This window comes from Nipponia nippon, unplaced genomic scaffold (assembly GCF_047370975.1).
Source record: "Nipponia nippon isolate SJK-2023a ecotype South Korea unplaced genomic scaffold, ASM4737097v1 scaffold_7, whole genome shotgun sequence".
NCBI classification, from domain to species: domain Eukaryota; kingdom Metazoa; phylum Chordata; class Aves; order Pelecaniformes; family Threskiornithidae; genus Nipponia; species Nipponia nippon.
The window spans coordinates 33,694,358-33,722,304 of NW_028262391.1; the positions used below are offsets into that span (position 1 = coordinate 33,694,358).

The 27,947-nt window shown below is 42.5% G+C and overlaps 1 protein-coding gene and 1 long non-coding RNA gene across 2 annotated transcripts; both read right to left on the reverse strand.

Moving 5' to 3' along the window:
* Positions 1-6,436: 6,436 nt before the first annotated feature.
* On the reverse strand, positions 6,437-17,447 carry OSGIN1 (oxidative stress induced growth inhibitor 1). Its single transcript, XM_009469229.2, has 6 exons — positions 17,318-17,447; positions 12,977-13,079; positions 10,446-10,582; positions 9,932-10,123; positions 9,504-9,595; positions 6,437-8,830 (listed from the first exon to the last, which is right to left on the reverse strand). Exons 2-6 carry the CDS (start codon positions 13,059-13,061, stop codon positions 7,837-7,839), a joined length of 1,500 nt encoding a protein of 499 aa, XP_009467504.1. The 5' UTR covers positions 13,062-13,079; positions 17,318-17,447; the 3' UTR covers positions 6,437-7,836.
* Positions 17,448-26,104: 8,657 nt separating this feature from the next.
* On the reverse strand, positions 26,105-27,698 carry LOC148050991 (uncharacterized). The gene is made up of 3 exons (XR_015700808.1): positions 27,637-27,698; positions 27,386-27,448; positions 26,105-26,207 (listed from the first exon to the last, which is right to left on the reverse strand). It is a non-coding gene; the product is annotated as an uncharacterized LOC148050991 (long non-coding RNA).
* Positions 27,699-27,947: the final 249 nt, after the last annotated feature.

Consider the following 27,947-nt stretch of genomic DNA (forward strand, 5'->3'; position numbering starts at 1 on the left):
AGGGGACAAGCAGCCTGGGAACGGGCAATTCCACCTCCCTTTGATTCGCTTTCCTTTGTTTCAGGGTGAGAACATTTCACTTGGCCAGCTCTCGTCCAGCTTCCCCGTTATGTCATATCCAGATTACTCAGTGGATGAGGTATTTGGAGTGTTACATCAGACAGATAACATTTGTTTATATAACTTTATCTTTTTCTCAGAGACTTGCTTCTCCATCTTCCTGAATAATATTTATAGAAATATTTATATTTTCAGGAATGTGAGCTTATTTATATGAACCTCAGGATGACAGTCACCTTAACTATAAAATGGTAGAAGTGGTTGCTGCAGACCTCTGCAGCATCGACTGGGAACTTTTTTTGCTTCCTACAAACACCAGTTCACCAAAACCAGAATTATGCAGGGGAAGAAAACAGTTCTGGTGAAACACAAATCTGGAAAAGTCTCTCAGCCTTGAGAAGGAAGCACAAGCCAAAAAGGGAACCAGAAATCCACCGTAAAATCCCAGAGGTTACAGCGTCCACTGCAATGTCAAAGTGCTGCGTCTGAGGCTCTGCTATAAATCCGTGATTGAACACTGGTTTCTGTCTCTGTTTCTAATGAAAAATTTCCACAGGTCTTACTTCCACCTCTATGTAAAACAGAGGGAGGATTTTAAAGCTTTCATTTTCAGGGGAGAAAGCCTTGTTACTATTACACATTTGATCAGGTCAATATATTGCAGAGGTTGCATGCTGCCTGCTTTAACACGCTGCCTTAAACCATCTTAGTTATACTCTGGCCAGTAAAAATACTGCCAGTTATTCAGCTCCTGGGAAATCTCTTTTGCTTAAACTTTGTGAAAGTGCAATATGATAAGGTATGTTCTTGCAAATAGGTTACTTCAGGCAGTGTCAAACACATGTAATTCATTCATGCGAAACACCTCCCTTCCCTCTCACTGCTCATGTGTCTTATTGCTCATTAATTGCCTAAATTTCTTGGGCAGCTGCCAGAGATGCCGTGGCAAGAACAGCATTTGCAGGAAAGCTGCTCCAGCAACCTCTCTGAAAGGGCGTTTGGCAAACAGGTGCTGGAAAGGGCTCAGGGAAAACTTGCATTGCAACATCTGAGCTTGGAATCCGTGCTCCCACCACAGCACCCAGGACGGGCTTTCACCTTTCTGGCCATACCAACACCGTCCTTCCCAACCAGCTGCAGGAAAACTGCTGGGGAGTGGATCTCCAGTTTCCCTTTCCTTGCATTTCCCACATGCAGGGGCAGACCCTGCCGAACCTCTCCCACCCGCACAGCCCCCAGACCCACACAGACACCCACACGTGCCCTGGGGAGGGCTGCCAGCTCCGAGCAGGGCTGCCACCCACCACCCTCGTAGGAGTGAGCCCGCAGCACATCCCACCCACAAAGCTGTTCAGAAGCATCGGCTGTGAAATCCCTCTAGCCCTGAGCCATGACATGTCAGCATCTGCTGCCGCTGCTTCTTTTCCCAGGCTGTGGTTTGATAAAACAGTAAATCCAGCACTGGCATCCCAGCAACCAGATTAAAAAAAAAAAAAAGAAGAAAAAGAAAACTCAGCTGCACAGCACAGGGGATTCACATGGCATAAACCTTCCACCAGTTCAAATTTGCTTAGAAATGACACTGCTAAGTTAACTTTGCGCAACTTGACTTGTTCATCTTTTTTGCAGCCACTGTTGCAGCTTGGGAAGATAAACCTCTCACCCCCCTCCATGTCACGATGCCCATCACACGTACCCCTTTCCTTCCAGCTGGACAAGGCCGTACAGCCCCTGTGTCCCCTCTGGTCCCCAAGCAGGATGCCCTGCGAGGGATGGCCTGAATCCGGTGCAGCCCGTGGTGCTCCCAGCAATGCAGCCACTGGGGCTGCATGCACATTCAGCATCCAACCACTTTGTCATTTGCTTGTTTTTGCTAGACCTTAATGTTTAAACTGAAAAGTCCATTTATTACCCCAGAAAAACACCAAGGAATTTTTTCTGACACACAAATTCCCTGGCTTTTTCAGCTGAAAGATCTATCAGTCGGTTTATATTAGCTTTGAAAGCTATCTTTGCCTCTGAGATCTCTGTTCACTCGGAGTTATGGTAATACTGGATAACTCGGGTATTAATGCCAAGTTGCAAATGAGGTTTACTCTGCTGGGCCGGCTCTCAAAAGGAATGAATGTTTCAGGCCTGAAACTGTGTCTGTGGTCTCATTAAAAAGCACAGCTCTCCTGGTTTTCTATTTCTTTGCCATTAAAGGAATGATTTCATCCTGTCCTTTGCTTGTCCTCTGGTTAAAGTTTGCCTCCCTGGCAAAAGGTTCAGTGGCCTATAAAAGTGCAACTCAAATTTGGAGACTTACCCAATATAATATCCTCAAATCCGCACTTCGTCATCAGCAGTAACTTTACACGCTCACAACCCCTGTTGAACTGTCTCTTCATTCCTGGCTTGCAGTTAGCCGCTATTTCACCGAGCAAACCCCCTCTGACCTGGCTCCGGTCTAACACTGCAGCCAAATCAGCTCTATTTACCCCCGGAGATAGCCAGGCTGTAATCAAACACCCCAGGTCAGCCAGCCGCCACAGGGACTGCAGCACTTTGCAGCTGTGTCCCAGTTCATAAAGGTGGTTCCTGCGGTTATTTCACCAGCCCCTTCATTCCAGCGAAACCGAGATGTGGAAATTCACCTGCAGGGTAAATACCTTAAATCAATAGTGCTTGCACCTTCCCAGCAGGGTTTCTTGGCTGGCAGTGCCGCCTGTTACAGAGCAGGGCCACGCTGCCCATGCGCGCATGCTGCCTGGCTCGGGATTCCCCTCCTTTCCCTTATTCCCAGCTTCCTGCAGCGAAGCCGTAAAACCAGGCAGAACCATCAACAGCGCTTCCAAGAAATGAATGCAACCAGCAAAAATTGGGCTGGAAAACAAAATCCATTCTGCTTCCTTTGCAGAAGTTCATGGGAGCTGCCTGCTCTGCCCCTCCTCAGACAGGCTTCTGTAAATTGATATATTGGTAGGTCCTGCTTCTCTGAGCCAAGCCTTGCAACGTGGGTGCCCATAAGGAGCAGAAGGGCACGTTCATACAGCCAAAGGCCGAAATGCTGTGAGATGTTTTCTTTCCCATGCCAGAGCAGAATCTCTCTGTCTCCGAGCTGCACAGCAGAGGATCCAGGTTTTGTCCTGGCCCTCAGGGCTTGGTCCCCAGGGAGAGCAAAGGAAACTCTTCCTGGACAGCGGATCCATGCAGCTTTCCAGGCTCTGGCACATGGCAGGATCCAGCCAATAACAGCAACATAATTTGTGCTCCCTTTTCTTACTCCCCACTTAGCCACTCTCTAGCCAGGAGCTTGCTTTGACCCTCGTGGCTTACTTCTAGAGCCCTGGAAGTCAGATGTTTTTCCCCGAAGTCTCCAGGCTTGGTTCCAGCTTGAAACCCTTTCTGCTAGAAGACGTCCCCCCACCGTCCACCCCCCAGGTGCCCCCCAATTACAAGTAGCTTAGCGCAACCTCAGGAGCTGTTGGTTAGCAGTGATGTGCTGGCTGCTGGCCTGCCCACAAATATCTATATTTCACAAATAAACCAGGTTAATTTAAGCCACCACAGTCTGCAACAGTCTGACAGCTCCCTAAGGGCCCTTATAAAGCTAAGACTTGGGCAATCATTGGACTTGCAATATACTGTAATGCTCTGTAGACCTTTTAAATAGAGTGGTCTGGCCAAGATGTGGCTGTATTTAGTCCTGTGCTCAAAGACAGAAGTGTGGCCAAAAAATGGATGCTGAACAACCAAAGGGGTTCCCAAGACTATTTTACTGAAATAATTTCAATCTGGATGATGTGTAAAAGATGGCTTTTTTTAAAAAGAGGGTACCCTTCCCTTCATTTACGAAGCAAAAGTTCACAACGAACATGCTCTTACATCTTATAAGTCCTTCACCGAAGCAAAAAGTAGAAGCAGTAAGTTTGTATGTTAATTGGATAATAAAAGGTACCCGAGTTTAGACTCGTAGAGTCAGTTCTGCCACACCCGCAAGCATGTTTATTTAAAACACATCTACCTTGACTACAAGGACTCACTAGCACAATAAAATAAAAAAACGCAATTCTTTTTTTTTTTTTGTCTTGTTGGTAAACTTCAAATCCTTGTTTCTGTTCTGGGTGCATAATTTTCCACTGTTCCTGGCAAGTGCCAGCGGGTCTCAGGAGTTTGTTCTGCAAAGACACAAACTGGGCACTGATCAGTTCAGAGAGGAAACCAAAGGAGGCTGAGGAGCCCTGAAGAACTGAAAATGGGTGCCTGATGTGGAGCCCTTGTTGTGGAGTGACGAACATCACCTCTTAGCAGCAGCCGGAGATCTGAATAAAAATAAAGCTGCTCTATCTGAACTGAGCAGAGCAGGGAGTTGGCTGAGGCTTCCCAGACTGACCTGCTCTGGTCACTGCAGCTGCAGAAGGTTCCCACTGGGCAGCAGGGAGAGGACACCAAAGGACTTGCAGAGTGGTCTCCAGATGTAAATATCTAGCTAACTCACCAAGGTATCCTCCCGGCTGGGCTTCGCGTGCAGCAATGGAAACAGTGGTGAAAGCGTTTAGTATCTCGCCTGACAAAGCTGCGTCACTCCCACCGGTGGCGTGTGATCTGCAGAAGGCCCAGGAGGAGACTATTTTTTTCCTGGTCCCATCACATTCTGTAGGTCAAGGTTATAATGCACGGGTGAATCCCACACATAACAAAGCTGGTATCTGTTGACTCTCACAGCTGATTGTTTTGGAACAGTAATTCACATTTGCCTCCCTGGATACGGAGAACTGAATGACAACTTGGATTAGCGCTGCGCAGCCTCGCCCTGAGGACTTGCTGTTGATGAGTAAGCCACCACCTCTGCTATTGAGATCGGCTGCTTTGACATCCCTCCGGGGCAAAATGTAGGATATTTTCTAAGCATCAGTTGTGAAAAACTACTTCCCTTTCCGGTCCTACACAGGGCAGGCGATCACCTCATCCCTCGGGCAAGAAAGCCAGCTATTTAAAACACAGTCATCCAAGCTCCCCCGATGCAGGCACAGGCTGCCGCCCTAGTTAGGAGCTCCCCAGTGCAGGGCAAGTTAGATCACCGCAACCCAATACGGGATACAGGAACAATCAGCATGAACACTGTGACTCTGACAGTGACAAGAGGAGCAGCATTTCACTTGATACCAATCCTATGCCCTTATTCCTGATGCCCCTTGTTTTTTTAAGATGCCCTTTGGCTTTTGTTCTCCACTTCATTTGCTTTTGATGCAGGAATTTGAGACCTAGCTGAAAATGGTATTTTTAGAAAGGTGAGTATTGATTTTTTTTTTTTTTGAACACTGATTTTTTTCTAGCAAAGGTCAGCTGCAGGAGAGGAACAGCACAATCCTGCACTGCTTGGGACCTAAGCTCCTAAGAGGATCATAAGGCAGGGTGAAAGGAGTATCAGCTCATCTCTCCTGGGGAGTACCAAAAACACGTAAGATGGCACAGGACCACGTTATCCGTACTCAGGAATCCCCATATTGCCAGGATAACAGATTCAGGGAAACAACTACCACCTCATTTAGAGCAATGATGCCAAAGAGAGCCCTGGGGGCACTGCCACCCCTCTGGCCAGTGAGCAATTACACAGACCAGGAAACTCATCCACACCAGACTTCTGTGCCCACAAAATCCTGAGGGCCCTCCAGTCTCAGCTTTCAGAGAAGAATGAGGACTGGTGTTTTAACACATTGAGCCAGACTTTTCTCAGAGCTGTGCAGTAAAAAAAACCTCAACAAACAAAAAAAACCCCAAACAAACCAAGAGGCAGTAGATAAGCTGCAATAGGGACACTTCAACTAGTTAAAATACCTCACAATTCTCAAAGGTGATCAAATGTTGAATGGGGCAATCAAATGTTGCTAGTGCAATCTTCATCCTGGGGAGATATTCAAAGCTTTCCCCAACAAGGCACTGAGCAATGAGGTCTGACTTTAAAGCTTGCCCTGTTTTAGGGGGGTTGGACCAGAGACCTTTAAATGTCCCTACTGATCTAAACTGTCTTATTGACTTACTGGACTAGGCCCTAATTCAGGATTTTTCCAGACAGGAGAAGACAGTAGGTAACAGGAAAGAGATCTAAGATGCCCTAGGCAAGAACACACTTGGCAAATATCCTGGTTTAGTATTGCGTTTTAGCCTCACAAGAGAGGCCGACAAAGCACTCTGCAAGGATTCTCCATCCTACTGGAGAGAGGAAGATGGACAGAAAACAAATCCATAGTGTTGTGCTCCTTAGGGAACAGAAAGATGCAGGATTTGGCAGGCACAAACCACACCCTGGTGCTTGCCAGGAAGCTGATGAACAGTTCACTAGGTCTTCTCTGGGTCAAAGATTCAAAGTCAGAGTTAAAAAACAAACACAGACTAAGTCCAAAATCAGTTTATTGAAAAATTTCATATAAGAATAGTCAGTGGCCAAAATATTCAAGTGTGATACAGCAACACCACAGACAAGCTCCTTACACATCCCAACTTGAGGCCGATTCATTTACAAACAGCCACTGTCTCCACATACCCAGCTTTCCAGAGACATGTGCAGCATCCCATCATGTCAGCGAGTTTCAGTGCAGCACAGGGAGCAGAGTCTGTCTTTACATCAAATACAATTAGCTATGACTCTGATTTTTCCTGTGAGAGGTATGAAAGGCCCTGTAGGTCTGTTGAGAATGCTGTTTGCAACATAAGGCATCATTCCCACCCACCCCAGCTCATTCAAAAGACTGAATGAAAGACTAACAAAATATTTTACCAATAAAAATCTTTTAGAAAGCTAGTATAAAAAGTTGCTATACAGAGCATAAAACTATCAAAAAGTGACTGTCCCAATTTCCCCTTTACACAAATAGTATTCTTTAAAAAAAGAACCACATTACATTAGAAATTCACACAATATATAACATATTGCATCTTTCTGAAATACTCTGTGCAGCAGAAGCCCCATACAGTACCTGGGCAGTTACAAGACAGACCAGTAGCTCCCCTTTAGTTCTGCTGTCTCTACAGCAGCTGCCAAGAATTTGGCTATCACAGTTTTCAGATTTAGAAAGTAGAAAGCTCCAAGATGGCAAACCAAGTGTTTGTAAATCACTACCATTCCTTCTCAAAGAGAAAAAAAAAATCACAGGAATCTCTTGATTAAAAAGATCTTACGTATTACTTGTTGCTGGTGTCAGTGAGACAATACAGATTTGACTGTTTCTATGTCAGTTTTTATTTGCGGAGTACCGCTTCATGTGCCAGAGAGGTACCTGCAGCATCTTTCAGTGATTTCTGGTCTAATAAGAACATACAGCTGAGCCACAGGAGCAAATAAAACCACATCAGCTTACATTGCTTCATGAAAAAACACTGTAAGACACTGACAGATACAGGGTTGTCAGCCTGCTGCCTGGAAATAATTAACATGGATTGTTCCCCAATTCAGTTTTCAGCAACCTGGAAGGTGTTACATAGAAGAGCAATCACTGTCTTGCCCCCTGCTTTTCCAGGCACAAGACTCAAAGCCCCTGCAGCCTTCAGGCACAGCTATGCAGGAGAGGAACTGAATCCCCAGGGACTGAAGATACTGCCGTATGTGAAACCCACTCTGTATTTGGTGACTTAATCTTCTCAAATAACTCGGCAAGAACTTAGTAACTCTCTGCATAATCTTGGAGAACACCAGGAGTGGGCTTTACATTTGAGGATGTACAAATCGGATGACTTGCTTCTCTAAGAAAACAGCAGTAACCCATTCAGACACAGTCAGCATAGGGATTTTTTTGGTTAGGGGGGATTTTTGTTTGCTTTCTTTAACAGAGAGCTGGCAACAGCCAGAGCCCCTCCCTGTACAAAGCGTACAAAGTTATCTCCAGCTAGAGGTCCTAGAGCATAAAGCCCTTTCTCCTGAGTGCATTCATAGGTGAATGGGTCAACATCTATGGGATTCCTCTTTGGACTGACTGGCTGGTCATTGTCCATTGCCAAGTCAATGCCATTATTTGGCAGAAAGGAGAGGTTGGGGTTTGAGCCCGTTAGAACAAGAGCCATAGAAATTTTATAAGCTTTCTGGTAACCATTCTTGTCTTGAAAAATACATTTCTTGTCCTTGCCGAAGGATAGCACATGATGTTCAGGAAGGCTAACGTAACACTCATAGGGCCCAGAACAAGCAGCTGACTGTTCTTTCATCATCTGATGGACTTTGTGGTATTCAGGGTACATCATTTTGGGGAGCTGGTTAAAAATAAGACCAGGATCACTGACTCGTCTTCGAAAAACATGGATTACTGGAATATTGCAATGGTGAGCAAAGAGAATCGCATCAGCAGCTGTCAGACCAGCACCTACAATCAAGACTGGATCTGACATGATGCCAATGATGTTGTTCTTCACTGCTTCCTCTAGGGCAGACAGCTGGTGATGGACATAGGAAAGGTTCTCTCCCTTGACCCCAAGCCAAGTAGGACTATCATATGTTCCTGTAGCTAAGACCACATTCTCTGCACAGATGGAGAAGGGCTCTTTATCACCTTTCACAGTTTTGAAAAATCCATCCACCTGAAAGACCTCTGTACTTTTCTCATTGAAGTTCCAGAGTGAGTCACTATTCTCCTGCAGATCTTTCTGTGCATGGTTGGAGATGCTCTCTACACTTACTTTCCTCACAGAGGTCACAACAGTACCACATCTGAAATTCTTCTGCAGTCCTTTCTTCATCACATAGTGTTGGTAATATTGAGCAATGTCTTCTGCTGTGGCTCTATTGTTTCTGAGGCATCTGTAATATAGTACAAACAAAGGTCAAGCAGCAGTTAAGTAAGAGACTGGAATTTCTCCCCTCTTCCACTGAATGTATCCTAGAGCCATCTATCCTGGCAATACCAGAGAAGACTTATCTAGTTTCCCTGACTTCAGCAAAAATTATTCCTGGTATATAAAGCTAACACTCAGGTCCACAAGCTGTTGGGCAGAGGCAGCTTTCTTTAGCATGAATCCCATCCCTAAGAACATGGTTGCTCATTTAAACCTTCCTCTCACATCTTGCTTCCATTCCATTTTTAACTCCTGGACTTTAAGATTAATTGTTACACATCTCAAGAGCAGAAAGCACCTCAGAGACTGCAGAGTAACTGAACTGATTATAGTTGTCATTAGGGACAGCAGCAGTAGACACAGAAGTCAGATGACCATGCCTTTACCAAGCTTTATTCAGAACTCATGATTGCTATGATCCATCTCCCCAGTGGGTGTTGAGAACAACACATTCCAAGCAGCACTGCAACTTTACCTGAATCCCTGAATGGATTTTTACTGGGGGGTGGGAGGGTGTTCTTTCTCTCACTAGAATCATCCATTACCAGATGGGTAGCTACATTCAAGGAGTCCACTCCACTCCAGGTTCTCAGATAACCTCCAGATGTTTGCAAGTAATCACACCATAGATATCTTACCTTCTCTTTTGCTTTAGCCAGTCTTTGAACGGGAGATCGGGGAGTCCCATCCATTCCCCTCTGCTCAGGGTAACCATAGAGCCCTCAATAGACTAGAACAAGAAATACAGTAAGAAGACTTTCAGTTATTTAATGTAAAAAGTGAAATGCAATTTTGTCATGTTTCAATATGGCACAGATCATGAAATCAGTCATTTCCTCTGATCTGCTGTCATGGATGAAGCCATCCATGTTCTCCAAAAAGAACAATAGACTGGAAATATAAATGCCTCTCATGCTTTTTTACCCTTTTAAAACTTTCACTTGTCTATATACATAAAATCAAACATGGCTGACCTGCACATTAGAGGAGCTTTTGCCTCTCCAGTCAACACATTTGGCTATCTTACAACATGCAGACCTAAACAGTTAGGCTTCAATGCACATACATGCCAGGCACCTCCAGGAGCATTTCTGCCAAGAACCAGATGGGGGACGACTCTGTCAGCCTCGTGCCACCAAGTGAGGACAGACTCTGCTGTTCCACCAAAGTCTGTGTCTGGACGCTGAAGAGTATCAAACAGAAGAGCCACAGGGCTGTGGGATCGTCCCTCCAAGCCTTCAGACAGATACTCCAAATCCTAAAGAGAGGAAGATTAGATGTTCAAAATGCATGTCCTGCCAGGCAGCAGACTACTTGTTACTCCAGTATTTCCAGTCAGTGGTTTTGGTGTTCCGTGAAGCTCATTTACTGGCACACAGACCCTGTTATTGCCCAAGGACTACCTCAAGGATCTTTGCAGCAATGCTGGCATTTCATACAAGGAAGATGTGAACAACTAAAAGTACTTTGCTTAAGGCTCATTCTGTCTGTGTACTTTGAAAATTCAAATGAGGTTATCACTTATAATATACCCCTAGGATGCTTTACTATGATGTTACACTGTTTCTCTTCACACAAACCTGGTCCAAAATGGAGACATCTGGTGCCTCTTCCAGTTTCCTCTGAAGAATGGGATGAGGATGAAGAGAGTCTCTTTTGAAGTAAGGGATGTAGCCTGAGAGCAAATAGGAGAGACAAATTCCTGAAGGTCCATTCCCTAAAAAGACACAATGGAGAAGAATTTATACTCCTGCAGATAAAGCAGTCCTTTCAGAAGGGTTTCTAATATCCAGACCAATTCAAAGGATAAGACACTGCTGCAGATACAGGGGACTTTCTATTCCAGGTTGACCACTGACCTATTGGATGGAGTTAGGGAAGTCATTTTACTCTTATGTCCCCTTCTCCTCCTCAGTTGTATCTATTTGCATTGTAAGGTCTTCAGAACTTGCTGAAAAAACACTGAGTTAAACAAGCCAGATGTTAACCTCACCTGAAGCTTGAAGTCTCCAGCATGCTGATGAATTGAATTATTGAAACAGCTCTGCTCAGTAACAAATACCATCTAGTAAGGGATATCTGACAATAGCAGTTTTGACTAACTGCTCTTGAGGACACTTTCAAATGGGAACCAGCCCTACCATGGTATCACAGAGTGTGTTAAGGAAAAAAAGTCCCTCTGCCATGCCAAGACACCCCCACCCCAGAATACAGCACTTTGAACAGATTGCTGGATGACTGAACTCCTCCTGCTGACCACCAGCTGCCAGCGGAAAAACTTGATATATGTGACTCCAAAGCCCAGTGAGAGTAGCCCATGGAAAGTTTGCACATGGCTCTTCTCCAGTATGTTTAATATTTTACAGTGTCTGCATAACTAGGTGTCAGCCTCTCTGGCTGCTCAGGCTTTGCTGCTCACTAGGATGTGACTAACCACCATTACATAATGCAGTGACGATATAGGGGAGGAGAGCTGAAGTGACACAGCAGCCCGCAGCAGGCTGCGCTGACCCAGTGCCTGTGCTGCATGAGTGACTGGAGCAAAGGCTGCTTCCTGGGGATTTGAGACAGAGGGAGGCTCAGGCTGTGAAGCTAACAGCGAGCTGAGCTATGTGAAGGGCAGTACACGCCACAGCTGGGGCCAAAGTCTGCTGTGCTGAGCAAGGACCAGCAGCTGCAGGTCAGTGCGTGGAATATTCCACTTGCAGGAAAAGTTATCTAAAACCAACAGCAACAGAAATTAAAAGCAAACTAAACTGCAGCTATGGTAAAATGTAACACCTTTCAGCTTACTCCTTTGCTTTAGGAAGTACAAGGAGATACCTAAGCCAAACTTAAATCATTTAAGTGCACAACACTCAGCAACACACACAGAGGACTTACTCGGAACCACACCTAAGTTTCATATGGATAGTCACAAGCACAGCTGCCTCTGCGGCTCAAACTATTCTAGAAAGCAACTGCTTTCATGAAGCTGCCCAGTGCAGCAGAGGGAATCCACACCCTTCTCAGAGCAGGGCCTGGGGAAGCAGCTGGAACCTGCACACAATGTCCAGCTGCAGTGAAACAGCTGAGCTGCTTCAGTCCAACAGCCTCCGTGGAGTGCACATCTTCACACTGGTGCTTCTGAGGCTTTCGCGATATAGCCACATTGGGTCCCTGCGTAGGTGCACTAGGGATGTACCAAAATGTCCTCCCTCCTACCTAAAGACTTGTTCAACTGGGCAGTAGAAAGTCACTCTCAGACTAGAACCTGCTGGTAGTAGTGTCCTTGTCAAACTCACTGTTAGCAAGGATTAAGTGCTATTTATGTGATGTACTAACTTTGGACTAGCTCTCTTGGGGGCCATAAATTAGATGGCAGATAAGGAAGGAACCCAGCTCTACAAGGCATTTAAACACGTCAGATGAACAGGGTCCAACACCTGCGCTTGAGCAGAGCTCACGATTGGTCACAGAGGGGAAGGCACCGACATGACTACTCATGCTTTACTCACATTACAAAGCTCTTGCAAGGGAGACAAGACAGTTACTACATAACTTGTTTTCTAAACTGGTAGAAAACCCACAGCTTTTTACCGTTCTATTAAATCTGTATAAAATCAGTGTAGCTGACTTGCATTTTAAAAGAAATCTGTGAAAAATTTCCAGATGCTTTAACAGCATCTGAAGCACTTTCTAAACACACACCATGGGGAAAAGAAGATAACACAAACACACCTTCAGTTCAAGCACTACAGATAGTTAATCAGCTTGCTGTGAAGTGGTTATCTGTAGTGAAAATGTTTCAACCCCTTCTAGATATCCAACAGAGAAAAAACAGGCCCAGCTGAACTGATGCCCAAAAGGTTACCAATTTTTCTATTAAAAAAGGTATGTGTTTTAGTTTGTCAAATACCTACTACTTCCTACAAGTAGGTTCCTACTTCCCACAACTCTTTGTGGTCTGTCTTAGTACTAGAGATAGTTTGGCTGTCAGGGAAAGGAGACAGAAATAGCGGCCAGGCATTTCTGGTTTGAGTAAGAACATGCAGAACAAGAGCCGAAGACAGTAAGTCCAAAGCAACAACAGCACTAGAGAAAACAGCAATGCTGGCAGGAGAAAACTTACCTATGATCACGACAGGCAGCGGCTTGAACCCACTCTTATTTTGGGGTCTGTTCAATAATGCATACATCTTCCCGTCTGGAAGCATTTAGGTCCTGGAGTCTACCTGTTTAAACAAATAAGGTTTGAATTATTTGCTTTTTTGACAAAACACACGACTCTCCATAGCCTACAAACCCAGGCTGATCTAAAGTACTATCCTTGCATTGCAGACCACCACATGACACTTCCACACTCAGGACAGACCTACTTAATCTTTTTCTCCTCCCGCCCCCAAAACCAAAGGATGATTCCCTGATTATACCATAAAAATAAAGGGAGAGGACCCTTATCTCTCTCTCCCACACACAAATTCCAGGCCTTCCAGAACAGCTGGCAACTTCAGTAACCCTTGACTACAGTAACTGATGGCTGCAGCTTGTTAAAGAAAACTTTGCTTCTGACCATACTATGTAGAAAAATATTATTGCCATAATTATCATGAATCCATTAATGAATGCTTTGTACTTTTTAAAGCAACTTGCGCATTTCTTGGTAAGTAGAGCAAACCTCACTCAAGACTTCTCCCCGAAGACTGGAAATCTCTTGGCTGCATTTTCAAATATGTGCCATTCCACCACTAAAGGGTTTTGAGAAGTGCTAGTTTAGTTCCTGAACCTTCTTTCTTAATTTTCCAGAAACTAGAGAGTTCTAGGTCTGAACAAATAAATAACAGCAAGTCTTTAAACAAAATATACAACAAATTTATTATCTTGGAGGTTAAGGTGTCATTAGAGTGGAATCTACAAAACTCATCTGATTGTTGTGCAGATATTCAATGAACAGTGAATCAAAGTTTTTTGCCATTCCTGCAGGAATCCTACCACCATGTCAAATAATGACTTCTTTAGTTTTTCAGGGAATTCAACTATACTGTCACTAATCTAGAGAAGTTAAAAAGTTATCTGTACCATAGTAAAAATGAAATTTTCAAAATTCTGCATAAGCTTTTAAGTTATTCCACAGAGAACAGTCTTTTCTAAAAACATTACTCTCATTTTGGAAAGCTAAGTAAAAATTCACTGAATGGCATGACTTTTTTCAGTGGGGCATGCTCTCCACACCCTTTTCAAGTGCAGAAAAATCTTTGGCAAGCACACTGCACACTCCCATAAGGTCTGGCACATCACTGCCTCTGACACAGGTATTGCAGCAAATGTCATCCTACATGTGTAATGCTCCACTTTAAGCCTGACATTTACATCACCAGCAACTACAGTAATGCAGTAAGACCCTGGTGATTGAGTGAGCAGCCAGAAAACCACTGGTGAGTTTAGGATTTGCAGAATACCAGGCTTCAGAAGTCTTTAAGTGCATTTGCCTGCAAGGATGTGACAATTCTCATGTATACCAATATACAGCCATCACTAGGCTAGACAGAGCTATTCCAAGAGGACTGGGTTCATCCAAGTTAAGGCATGTAAGGCTTACAAGTTGAATTCAAAACTTTCAGAACTAGTAGCTTTGTCCAAGTTTTTGGATTACAATTCAGGAATACTTACTGGTTCCCTATTACCGCTTAACTAAGCATTTGTCTAAGAGACTCATGTATTTTGCCTGACAGGGCAAAAACCACTTAAAATAGTCATGCTTTCTAATTTAAGTAATTTCAAGCATCTAGCTTTGAAGGGAGTTGGATTTCAAGGGAGCTTAGGTTCCCAGTTTAATTGAGACTTGAAGGTAGATGCATACACTACAGAAGATGAACACTTTGTGTGTTGTGTCTATACCGAGGCATGCATCAACCCCTTAAGGCATATTAACCCAACCCTGGTAGCTGCAGGAGCACAGCCTAACTGCTCAAGTATTTCCCCAGCCTTTTGGGTAGGTTCTGCCACATGAACTAAAACCTGCACCACCTTCAGCAGATTGTCGTGTAAATTTACCCCCAAATAATTCCCTACCCCAAAGCTCCAGAGTTGCAATTGGTAGAATTCAGCACTAGCACTTAGAATGGCCAGAGACACCAAAGGAACAGGACACCTGTGTGACCAGTAAGGTATTCCCCTCAAACCAGCTAAACCACAGTACCTATCTGAAGGTTAACAGAGGTTTCTTCTCCTTGGTAACAAATAAATTCCTCTCCATAGCTGTATTACATAAGATGACAAGTTCTTATTAATTTTTCCTATTACAGAGTGCACATCTTATTTCTGTGAAACTATTGGGAGTCTGGAAGAGGGAAGAAGGATTTCTAGAAGCAACCTTCCAGGTTTCTGCACCATAGCACTCTGCAGCAGCATGCATGGAAAGACTGTATGCACTCTGTAGACAGTGGTAACCCAGCAACATCCATGGGATTTTTGCTGGAAGCAAGGACTGCTGAACCAACCCAGTATAGCACATGGCAACAGTTCCAGGACAGCAGCAAAGCCAGCATATAAATAATGAGCCTGCAAGCCCGTCTGTAAGACTTGGGCACAAAGTCATGCCGTTGTGTGCCAGCATTTTTCTGGGGGAGCCTGAGGGGGGTAAAAAAGGCACAAGACAGTAAAAGTCGGCCTGGCAGTCTTGTTTGCTTTACAGGAAGGTTGCCTTGGCTCCTGGCCGTTGCACCGTGCCACCCTACCCCACCCTGATATAGAGCAAAGCCAGCAGCCGCAGGCTCAGTGATAACGCTCTCATTTCACCCTCCTCCTCCATTCTGTACCTTCTGATACATGAAAAAGGAGCATTTGCTGGAATTAAAACAAACACTAATGCCTAGAGGAGCACAATTGTTATTTGATGAAATTACTAGATCTGTGCACATACATGACCATTTTTTATAGACTATGGTTTTATTCAGCATCTGGGTTCACAAAACCCCATAATGACCATTGTAGTGCTACATGCTTTGCTTCCTGAAGTTTTGACACTGGACAATTCTATAACACAAGATTAACCATCAGAAATACTTCTGTTTATCCTAGCATGCCTCTACAAATGGGAGAAGTCCCTTCCACATCCTATAGCTGCTGTGTCTGTAATTCGTAGTTAATAATTCTTCTTTTCAGGTAGAAAGTGAACCAGATGCTAAACCTGTTTATAGCTATTCCCATCCTGTAGGCTAGATGTTTGACTTCTGGGGGTAAAACCAAGCTCATAGCATCTCAGGCATTTCAGTTTCAGGCCAAATGTTCACTTTTCCATTAGAAGTAAAGGTGGATTTTTTTTTGCAATCTTAGGATCAAGGGACCACATATACCTCGATAACTCATACAGCTAGTAGTGTAGCAGATGAAAGCTTGTTCTTACAGAGGCTATTGGAAAGCATACTGGACGTTGAAGTTCATTTCAAATTATACGGAACTAGTTAGCAGCAAGAGAATGCCTGAGCTAGCAAGAAACTCAAGACTGCTCTTCTCACCCTCCTTTTATGTAGAGTAGGCTGCTGGGCACTCACACTTAGTCAGCTTAGTGACACTGATCCCTGTTCTGGCTCCTGCTTTAGGCTTCCTACTTTAAATGGGTGTCTCTTTCCTCCTCTTCATTTGGGAGCATGCTGCAAACTCCACAATTTATCTCCTCGCTGCTTCCAAAGCATTTCAGTGTCTATGTGATGTTACATAATTGTTCTGGCTTGGAAAAGCACCCAGCTCATTCTGGGCCAAACTCTGCATACCTCCCTGACACAGCCTTAAGCCTAGAGGGACTAAAACTCAAAATGTCGGTCAGTGTGGCCCCTGGTAGTTCCAGGCTGCACAACTGAAACAGGTTTTAAGTAAGTAAAAGAAAAAGCAAAGATGCGTTTAGCAAGACAGTGACACTAAATGATCTTCAGCAGAAATAAAAAGCCAGGTCACGTCAGCCATATGCAAACAGCTCTCCCTATAACATCAATGAGACTTTGCTCAAGTAAGGACCACTAAGTGTGGCCTGTACAGCACATGGGGAGAGTTCAAGAGAGCAGTGCAGTCAGTATATATAAATAATGGAAGTGACTGAAAGTTACCATGACACTCAGGTTTAAACAAGAACAATGCTGACAAATGCAACAATTTTCTTCATCTTCTTTTCTTCATCAACCCACTCATTTCACCAGCAGTTTTTAAAATGTAATTAATTAGTGCTTTTAAAAAGCAGAAATCTCAAGAGCTTTTACATTTTTTACTTGCCTACAAGTTTCAGAAATTTCCCTCCATTTGCATTATCACTCTTACATGCCAGGCCAGTTACCCCACAAACACAATTAAAGTATGTAGAAAAAAATTCACCTTTATGGTACATAAAAATAATACCTTCCTAAAAACATCCCTGTGATAATTCAGAAAGCAAGGTTACAGTATGCCAGACAGAGCTCTACATTTACTTATAACTTCTTACCTTTAGCAGCAGGACTGATGAGAAGCAAGATCTTTATGAAAATGCCTGTATAGTCAGGAAAGCCAACCAAACTACAAGCCTTGAATCCTGCCTCTGCTCTAAGACAGCTGTTTAAATATAGTAGGCTACCAGCACTAAGAGAGGAGAGGAGGAGCTGAAATGAATGGAGGCGGAGCAAGGAAAATACTTATAAGCATGAGTCAGCAGGAATATTTTCCTTCCTAGCTTGTGAATGAATGATGTAGTGATTTTCCTTTAGTAATGTTCAGCTGACTACATGACTACAGCAAAAGCAGGCTTATAGGAGCCATGGATGGCAGAAGTCCTGCATTGAACAAGTATCTTTGTTTTTAACCCTCAGGGCAAATTAAAACCTGAGACTTCATAAAATACAATGCTTCCTGTGGCAGAACTGGGTTTTTCCTCTGTATTTAAAAGAAAAACTGCTAGTTATAATTACAGGTGATACTTATAAAAGTGATAGGATACACTGTATGCTTGTTTTAGAGCTAGTGATCTTTTTGGCCACAAAAGGACAGGAAAATGTGATGACTTTCTTCCTACTTTGGACAGTTTGTGGTTTTAGTTTCACCTTATTATTATAGCATAGATATAGTGGGTCTGAAAAATACAGACTTCAGTTTATATTTTTTCCTTCAGTGAGATGAAGTCTTATAAGCCTGTTGCGCAGTAGCAGTAAAATGAGTCAGACAACTTCCTGTACTACTTACAACATATCAGGATTTTCATCCAAGGTATCTTACTCAATTCAGCAGAATAATCAATAAAACTTGCTAAATTTAAAGTGCCCTTAACAAATGAAATAAATTTGTGCCAAAGCATTCAGTTCAAGTAGGAAGTGCTGCATATTTTTGTCTCTGAGTCCATCTGTTTTGAAACTAGTTTCCAGGGAATCAGGAGGACTGCTGATACTCAGTTAAGATGCATACTTTCAACCATGTGATATAAAAGATAAGAACAATTCATGAGAAGGAATTCTATACTCTCAAGACCCACATCAAGGTAAAATACTTCATAATCTATTTTAATTCCACCAGAATAAGTTGTTTTAATAACTATGAAGCCATTGTTTCGCTTAAAACACTAACAGTGACCCCTCTGAAAATCTGACTCAGTAAATACTTTGCAGACTGAGGGGTGGGTTTAAGGTCCCTTTCAAGTTGTTTGGGCCTTTATCCAAGGTAGCATTTGCACAGAGGTCTTAAATAACTCATACTGGTTTTTAACAGGAGCAAAGACTTTTATATGCATTATCCAGATATTTATTGGCAGGTAACGAATGTATCCTTATTAGTCAAGGAAAAATTAAGCTTCCAGAGAAACTAAGGTATTTGTTTAGTTAGGTGATTTAAGACTGTCCTGTTACTAGGTTTTTCAAAAACTATCTTCAATATATTGCAGTGTTGCATGTCAAACATTTTAGAACAAAGATGTTCAAGTCCATACTTGCTCATAGCACAGATACAAGAGGAAACCATATGATGGTTTGGCAGGCTTTATAAGCAGTAAAATCAGGAATACCTCCTGTGTGCAAACCTGCAGAAATAAAGTTGCCCTCTATGTACAAGAAGAGGAGATATCTCAATTTCCCACTGGAATTTGGAAAACTAGAATCTCTATTACCTCTGCAAATAAAGCCAGGATGCCTTTCCAAAACCACAAGCTCTATCATATTTTTGCACACAGTACAATTCTTCACAGGAAAGTGTTCATGTACAACAATAACCCACTGTCCTGTATTTGCTTGTACAGTAAGACCATTGAATACAGCAATTTGGGGGTCTCTTTTATAGATATCCCAACAAGCACATCACATCATAAAATATATATAAACGTTTCTGTTTCTCCTTGTGTACCTTGTCTGGAAACAAATAATTCAGCCCAACACTTTGTCTGCACAAACTTTCTAGAAGTAATTGTGCAATCTGCACTTGGCCTGGCAGCCAGCCCTTGACCTACTAATTTATGCAATTCACTTAGATCGTCTTCGTGATTTACTGCAAACAGTATCATTCAGATTAGTTAAGTGCCCAAGTAAAAAGCTTATGTAGAGATTTCCAGCATGACTTTGCACTATCTGTATTCATAGCTGTCAGAGTATGCAGCTGACTAACAATACTAACTTCTTTCTTTGCACAAACTGACAAAAGCATTTTATTGGTGCACAGATTTAAAGGTCTTTAGAGAGCTTCAGATTTTTACAGAAAAAAAACTCTTCTAAACCACTGGTCTGTAGGCTCTTTCATTGAGGTGTATTGCACTATACTCCAGCTGAGATCTGAGGAATCCATATCTCTATCACACAGGATACAAATAGATTTGTCAGACTTAGTGGAAACTAGCAATAAAATGAATTATTTGCAAGGGTTTCTCTTCTGTTCTTTAAGCTTTTTCCTTTTAGAAGTAAAATAGTAAAGCTTAGCCTCTAATGAACATTATCCAGAAATCAGATCCTAAGCTAGATTAGCAAGACACCACCAAATGATCTAGCAAAAGCAAAATAATACTTAGGCAGCAGCTTGTGAAAAGCTTCTCTTTAAAAAAGTTGTGGTTTTTTGGTGGGTTTTTTTTGTTTAAATGGGACCCATGATATTAAGGACTACCTTCACATAATGTAAAGGATCAATTCTATCTTCGACTGTACTTGCAAAAACACAGGGTACAGGGGTAGAGCACTACATTTGCTTTTATATGAATGAGCCTTGCCCATAATATAATCATAGCTAGGCAAATCATCCCCTATCAGCGTGTATGGAGGAATTCAAAACACTGCACTACTCATCGGTCCCCACCTGAGAAGGTTTTGGCCTGAAGAAGAGGGGCAGCCTTCACTAATAGTCATTTATTCCACCTTCAAGTCATATTCTGCAGTTCACAGTATCAGCAATTCTGGGTGCATTTGTTGCCAAGGTCAGTTTGTTTCCCTTTAAGTCAGCTGCAATATAGTTCTCAGAACTCCAACAAGTTGATGCTATGTTTTACCAAGGTAAAATTTGAAGAATATGCCAGGAAGCATGGACAGAGCCATAGCACTGTTCTGGGGGAACATTTTGCACCTGAACCATTCCTTATTGCAAGAAATTTCTTTGTTACCAATTGACTTTTCACTTCAGGTCATTAAGTTCTACACATCCATATCCTACTCACACAACCTGTCAGATAGCCCTGATTCTGCTGTCTCCTGATTTGGGGGAGCTTAAGGAGCAACATCCCTCTGATGTCAGAACTCATTGCTGCTACCTCTGCTGCTGACAACTCATGGCAGAACACTTCTTACAGTACCACGCAAGCATCCACCCTCCCCTGTAGCCAGACTTAAGGTATACTATCACTCTGCCAAATTATCATGACATACTACATTGTTTCACACATTAGAACTTCATGTTCTGCTGGTTTTTTGTAATTAGAGGAACATTCCCAGTGTGATCCTCCATGGGCCACAGTAGTACTTTGATGCTTTGGTGTTTCTTTCCATTATGGTAAAACACAAATATAAAATCCCACATGTTTTCTGTCTAAGGGAACATTAAGTGCTTCACCCACCTCTCCAGTGCAGACCATTTAATCTAAGGCAGAATCTCAAATTCAAGCATTTGAAGACCTGACCAAGTATTTTGGTTCTATATGATATCCATGCAGTACCTGAAATCCAGCTTCACTCTGCTACTGCCAAAAGCATCTCCACCTTTTTCACACAGGAAAAATTCTAGTTACAAAACTGTATGTTAGCTTATCCACCAAAACCAGGAGCCACATATTTAATGACAACAAATGGTTTGACATCAATATTGAAACATTTTACCTGGTTTCTTTTTGCTTCAACTAGAAAACCCACATTTGTCACCAAGACAATAACCCGGACCCGCATCAGCAAGATGCTCCCTATAGATGTCCTGGCACCCTCCAAATCAGAAGATGCAAGCTGTGGCCATGCCACCTCTGGCAGCAGCTGGATCTCTGAAGTACATTACTTGCTCTGCTAAATGATAGAGGTAAAAAAAGCCATGGGGAAGCCTAGATAATTGCTAAGCTTGACAGAAAAAGCAGCTTAGGCAACTTTGCAAGTGTGAGACCCAGTTCTGCTCCCAGTTATACTTGTGACTTCCTACATGTGTTTGTGCTTTCACATGACTTCCTCTAAAGAAAGATTTGGCCCAAAGCATGTGTCCTACTTTCCTGTGCCCCTGCCAAGGCCATATTTGTGCTGTGTTCAAACTTCTTTTTGCAGTGTTTAGGCAGCTGGGTCCAAGGGGAGACAAGTAAAGGTTCACTGCACCCATTTGTTATTCAAAGGAACATTGACCTCCCAGTCAGATAAATGATTGAAATGATTTTGTCCTAGTAACCTGGAAAATTGTTTGAGGAAAGTAAAAAGCAAGACCTTACATTTTGCTGGAACTATTTTTAAAACAGTGAATTCTGCTTTTCCCTGCTCTCAATTCATCACCGTGAAATTGTTCTTTGTCTGTTCCAAGAGGGTTGTCTTTCTAAATCAATGAGACCAAACCAAAGATTTTCACCAGCCTTCATTGCCCAGAAGCATCAGCCACTTCCACCACTGTGTCCTGAAAACATCTGTTAAGAAATAAACTTGGGAAGGTGAGAATCAATCATACTACCTAGGAGGGCTATGAAGCTCTACTGTCTGCATTCATGCAGTCATATCTTTGGCTACTCTGCAGTAAAGACTTAATGTGGGCATTCCAGTGCATACTAAGAACGCTTTATTGGGAGACCTCACACATCTTATCTACCCAGGCTAACGGAACAATAATGGAGACCATTAGCAGAGATCTAGCTAGTCTGCATAAACACACCCTGAAAAAGATGCTTCTAGCAAGCACAAAGTAGCCCACTATACTGTGAGATAGCAGTGGATATCTTGTGAAAATACAGTCACTCTGAGTTCACATGTGAGGTGTCCATGTAGAGAAGTAGTGCAGAGTGCTGGGTGGCTGTGCATGCATTTCCTCTGGTGCCCCTTAGAAAAATGGGCCAGGATCACTGTTCTCTCCTCAGATGACAGTGTATGGGGATGATAATCAAATCTAGTCTGCTTTCTACTTCCCAGCACATATGCTTCCTTTCAAAAACTGGTAGGATGCAAAGTACAGTCCTTAGGCTCAAGGGACTACAGCCATGCTTGTTTCCCAGAAGGACCAGGCCTTTGCAGATTCCTTGTTCCCCAAGTGCAACACACAGAGGAAAGCTCAGCTCACATGCACTGCAGAGACCTGCATCATGATCTCAACATTGATGTGGTTTGGGGAAAAAGTAAACACATGCACTGTCATTTCAAACAAACAGCAGCTATCACCTAGTCAAAGATTAAACTGCACATGAAGCTGGTAGGGAATTTTCATCTTTATCTTAATGTCAATATATTCATAAATATTTACATGAGTTCAGGATAGCAGGATCATTTGAAGACACAGCCTTTAGCCTCTACAGTCTTGCAGTCAGTGTTTGGTTATGTTCTTTTAATCTGTACTGGCAATTGGCAACTGATAGCTTAATTTAATAGCTGCTGTATCATATGATGATATGCCAGACTTAGCAACTTGGCAAGCACATGCCCCAAAGCAGAAAATATCCCACAAAAGCCAACGCTCATAGCTTCTTGACTGGAATAACCAATAGAGAAGAAACCTTGAAATAGAAGGTATAGCCTAACTGTGAGCACTAGGCATCTTTTCTGTATGTATTTTCCCCTCAAGCCAAAACAGTGATTTTCAAATAAAAGTGGGTAGTTCGAAACTGGAGAAGAAGCATGTAATGCAATGACGTACTTAATTCAGTAGCACAAAATTTCATAAGGAGGGCTGCAGAAAGCCTTTGGAGATTCTTGGATTCATTTCCTTGCCACAGCTTAAGCCATTCTGCAGCTCTTTAGCCTAACTTTAAAGTTTTCTTTCCTTCACTTCATCAAGAATCACTTAATCACAATAAAGAATTTAGTAGCATTCCTGAAAGGCTTAAAACACGCTAAGGGCACCCAGAGCTAATATAGCCAACATCTATTTCCTCAAAGAATAATAAGCATTTCTGCAGCAGAGCACAATAGTTTTTACCTGTGAGTGTTTAAAAAAAAAAAAAGGACTGTACTGGAGTTATCGCACAGCTTCCTACCCTCAGGGTTTATTTTCACCTTCCTCTGAAGCAGCTGATACTGACTATCAGAGGTAGATACTGCTTAGATCCAGGTCACCAATTCTGATGTTCCTGACTTGCAACGTTTTCTTTCTGCTGTAACTTTAAGAGCCTCTCCAAAATTTTAAGAGATTTTAGCATTCAAGTCCCTTTCTCTTAAGAGGGCTTTCATGCACATTGAAAGATCAGCTGAAGTGATATATTCAAATGTAAGCTTTTCTTAGACCCCAATTTCCCTTCACAGTAGCATCACATGCTATAACACTGACTCCCTGAAGTGAAATTTCAAGTCCCTTGGAACTGTTCCACATAAAACTGGACAAACGAGTATCTTTTTCAAAGACAATCTTATCACTCAGTCACAGCATAACAGCAATGCATTAAAGTGTAACAAAATTATTTCATAGGTCAAGGTTTCTCACTTGTAATTGACAGCTCTGTTTCTAGACTAGTTTAAGGAAGCTGGAACATGAAAGGAGCACATTCTATTTTACAGCAAGTGGCAGCTATTTTGAAATACATGCATATATTCCAGGATCATTTCTGTGCTTTGGGAACATACAAAGTACTCCCTATGAACTCTGAAAAGATTTGGCACAGTTAATTTGCAGGAAAGAAAGAGGCAGGATTTCTGCAAAAGAATAAAGCCATTCAGTAATAACTCCCCAATGCATTTGTTTTAGAAATACCTAGCAATTTGTGTAATTCCACATTTAGCTGACAGTCATCCAGTTTTTGCACATGTCAAAGCTTAAAGCTCAGCATAGGTCAACGAAACAAGTGTGCAGTCCTTCTGTAGCAAGGATTATCTTTCAATATATGTATTCAGCATCTAACAGATTAAGAACCAAAATACCCTGAAGATCCTGTTCAAGTTGCTTTTTTGGGAGAAATTTCACTAAAGGTGTCTTCCTTGCTTCTCCTCCCCAGCTATTTTGCCAAAAGCTTATTATTCTTGTTTCAGGTATATTTTTTCACTTGAATTACTTTGGGTTTGGTTTGATTGTTTGGGTTGTGTCATGTCCCTAACCCTCGTGTTTGTTGTTTGTCTTTTTTTTTGTCTATCAGGCAGCTATTTCTAGACTAGAGATCAGAGACTCTAGATTAGTCCTATGCCCTTGCCAATAATTATTCTATAGAGAGAAATAACTTATTTATAATCCACTTGCATTTTTGGCAGCTGTCAGACCAGCTGCAGCATGCCCCAATTTTTCTGTTTTTCCACAGAGAAATTGTCCCAAACAGGGATGAAAAGGAGGAGTTGTTTCCAGTTCTCTGGTCAATATTTGTCTTGGTTGTAAAAATGCTAAGTTTGAATCATCAAGCAAAACCTCTACCAAAGAGCCTGAGGACTGTAATATTAAGTGACCCTTTACCTCAGGGCTGAAGCCACACAGCAGAGCTGTGACAATGAAGTACCTGACTTGCTCTGTTTATCAGTCCAGACTGATATGTGCTCAGCAGGGCAGGATGGTATGGCACCAAGGTGACCAGAAGCACGGGCTATCTTTGCTATCAATTCCCTGGGAGCTCTGACCAGCGTGTTATCTAAAGCCTTCTTTTGCACTCCTGACACTCTGAAGGTTAACATTCAAGGCTATCAGCAATAACTGCAGATCAGAGATATTCTGCCATGTCATGGGGAGCTTATGTCCTTGCCTGTGCTGTCACAGCTTGCTGTGCCTGAACACGTGCCTGAGTTGTCACGCTAGGTAACTAGAGCTCACTGTATCTGCACTGTAGGGGCACAAACACGAGGCAGGCCAGACTGACTCAAAGGGTCCATCCAGCCTGGTATCCCATCCTCAGCAGTGGGCATTAGCAGACACCCACAGAAGAGAACAGGACAAGCATGTGATGCTTGTCTTGTGTCTTCCCCTACCTCCAGCTATTTGCAGCAGAGGGAACTGGCTGAGATCTGATGAGGTTTGTTCACTTCCTAGTGCCTTCCATTTATTTTCATCTAGTTGCTAGTAATTTCACATGTGGCCTCTAGTACTTGTATTGAAGTGAGATTACACAACTGATCCCCCTCCACACCACTCAGCTCTATATACTTCCACTATATTCCTCTCAGTCTTCTGACTTATTCCCAATACAGAAGCTGTTCCATACCTTATATCAACCTGTTTTGCCCCCTCTAGACCTGCTCCAGATCTCTCATATGCCGAGATGAGAAAACCAGCACATCATCCAGTAATCTAAGCACATACGAACTATAGGTTTATGCAGTAGCCCTCTGGCTTGGCCTCCATCCTTTCCTAGCACTTGATTTGCTTCGCTACCAGTAAGCACTGAGCTGACAGTTCCACAGGACTATTTATCATTACCTTAGATTCAAGTTCAAGCTAGTCCATACTTTAGCTGATCTTCTTTGCCAGGACCTGTGCCAGAGTGTGAGACAACACATAGGAATTGTGCAAAAGTGTGAAGTAATATGACAGTACAGAAGCATTGCACAGCTTGTTCTTCAAACCAATGCAGTCACCCTGGTGCCTGATAAAAAGCAAAGTGGAAAGCCTTGGAGACTTTCTGGATACTTGTTGTTCACAAAGAAACCTCAACAAAATAACTGAAGTGCCAGCATGTGGGAGGAACTATGTTCTCACCTTGTACCGCAGGAGGAAGGTGGCCTTAAGTAAACACGGTAGAGAAGTGTGAAGATCTCATGTTGCACTCCATCTCCTGGCCTGATCTTGATCTGCTCTTATTCTCTCACCTGGAAAAAGGCATACATGCAGAGCTTATACAGAGTCACTCCTAGGTTTGCCTCAGGAGTGGCTGTTACTCATGCATATGTGAAAGAGACAAAGTACATGCACGGCCAGTGAATGTACTAAACCCTTAGCTAATCTAGAATAGACACAACGGATATTAAGCAGCACCAAGGTAACGTGCAAGACTTCTAAGGTGCTCCCTACCCTTATTGCAACCCAGAAACACAGACAAGGCTGTTGAGCCTGGGAGAGCCAAGCGTTCTGTGTGTCTGCCACCCACACTGCAATGTTAAACCTCCTTTTGCATGCAGGCTTGCTAGAAAAGCAGCCCATTCTGCTGGCCTTCCTGTGAGTTTTGTTTCTCCACTTCAGGTGAACAATCCCAGCATATGACTAAGTACTGTAGTACTGTTGTACTACATTCTCCATCTATTGTCTCTTACCCCATCTTCCACTGTGGCCTACTGTGTATCTTCATTCTTCTCTCCCTGCAGACATTCCCTACTCTTTTCTCATCTCTACAGAACCCACTGAGTTATGTTAAAAGCTTTTCTACTAGTGACCATGAAAAAAGCCAGCCAGACATTGATAAATGTCTCAGCAGCAACAATAAGCCATGTGCCAGTTGTCGTGCCATGCTCATGTTTGATGTCCCCAATATGGCAAGCTGTGACAGAAACCTTAATTCCTAGATTTTTGGCACTCAGTATTCAGTGCATTGCAGTGTCAGTGCCTCTGGAAAAAAATCAAGTCAAGCACTCTGCCATGGGCATGTTCTATGGCACTTAGGAATTCAGTTTCTAGCCCAGAATTGCTCCAGCATGCTGACTGGCACTGCAAAATGCTACTCTAAACACTGTTGAGACTTAAAATTTCACCAGAGACTTCTTATTTGTAGTGGAAAAAGGATCAAGACTCCAGAATTGAGAGCTGAGTTTCTAGCCAAATGTTTTCCACTGAAAGTACTGTTGAAAGAATTTATAAATTCAGTGGAAAACGCATAATAATTTCAGTTACATCTAAATATTTAGAAATTTTAGCACCAAGAAAGCACATTGTTTCTTTACTTCTGTGATTTTTTTTAAATTCTAAAAAATCTAAGCTTAAGATTAAAAAGCCAAGCACAGTAACATGCTTCACTCAATTCTAAAAAGGATTTTCATTTTCTCACATCACTTACCACACCTACCACCATCAGCATACATGAGTACACCTGACACTTTATTCAACTCTTCAATTCAGCCTGTGAATAAAAATATCAACTATGACCATAACTATATTGGGAAATAAATTGCCCTTCATACAAGCTTTACAAGGTAGCAAAAACTATCACTGTCAAACAGTTATCTTGAATTACTTTCCTTTTCTGTTTCATGGATTTTAATTTGTATTTAAGCGTACATTCAATTACAAAAGAGCAGCTGCACTCACAGTTGAGGGTAGACATGTGATCAAGTACTTTTGCTGAGGAAAGTATTTGTTACAATGCATAGTATCCTCAAGTTCTTTGCTGAATCAAAGCTTTCCACTTCAGGTCAAATGTTATGGCAGTCATTGATCTTAAGACAGAATGAGACAAAAGTAGCTTTAGCAAAATAATTTTAGTTACATGCATCTATAGAATCATGCAAGCTCACCATATATCCCTCTGTTTTTATGAAATTTTTCACTGGTGTTATTTCTATAAACTATTACAATGGAACATAATTTTAGAAAATATGCATGTTTTTAGTTTCCCATAA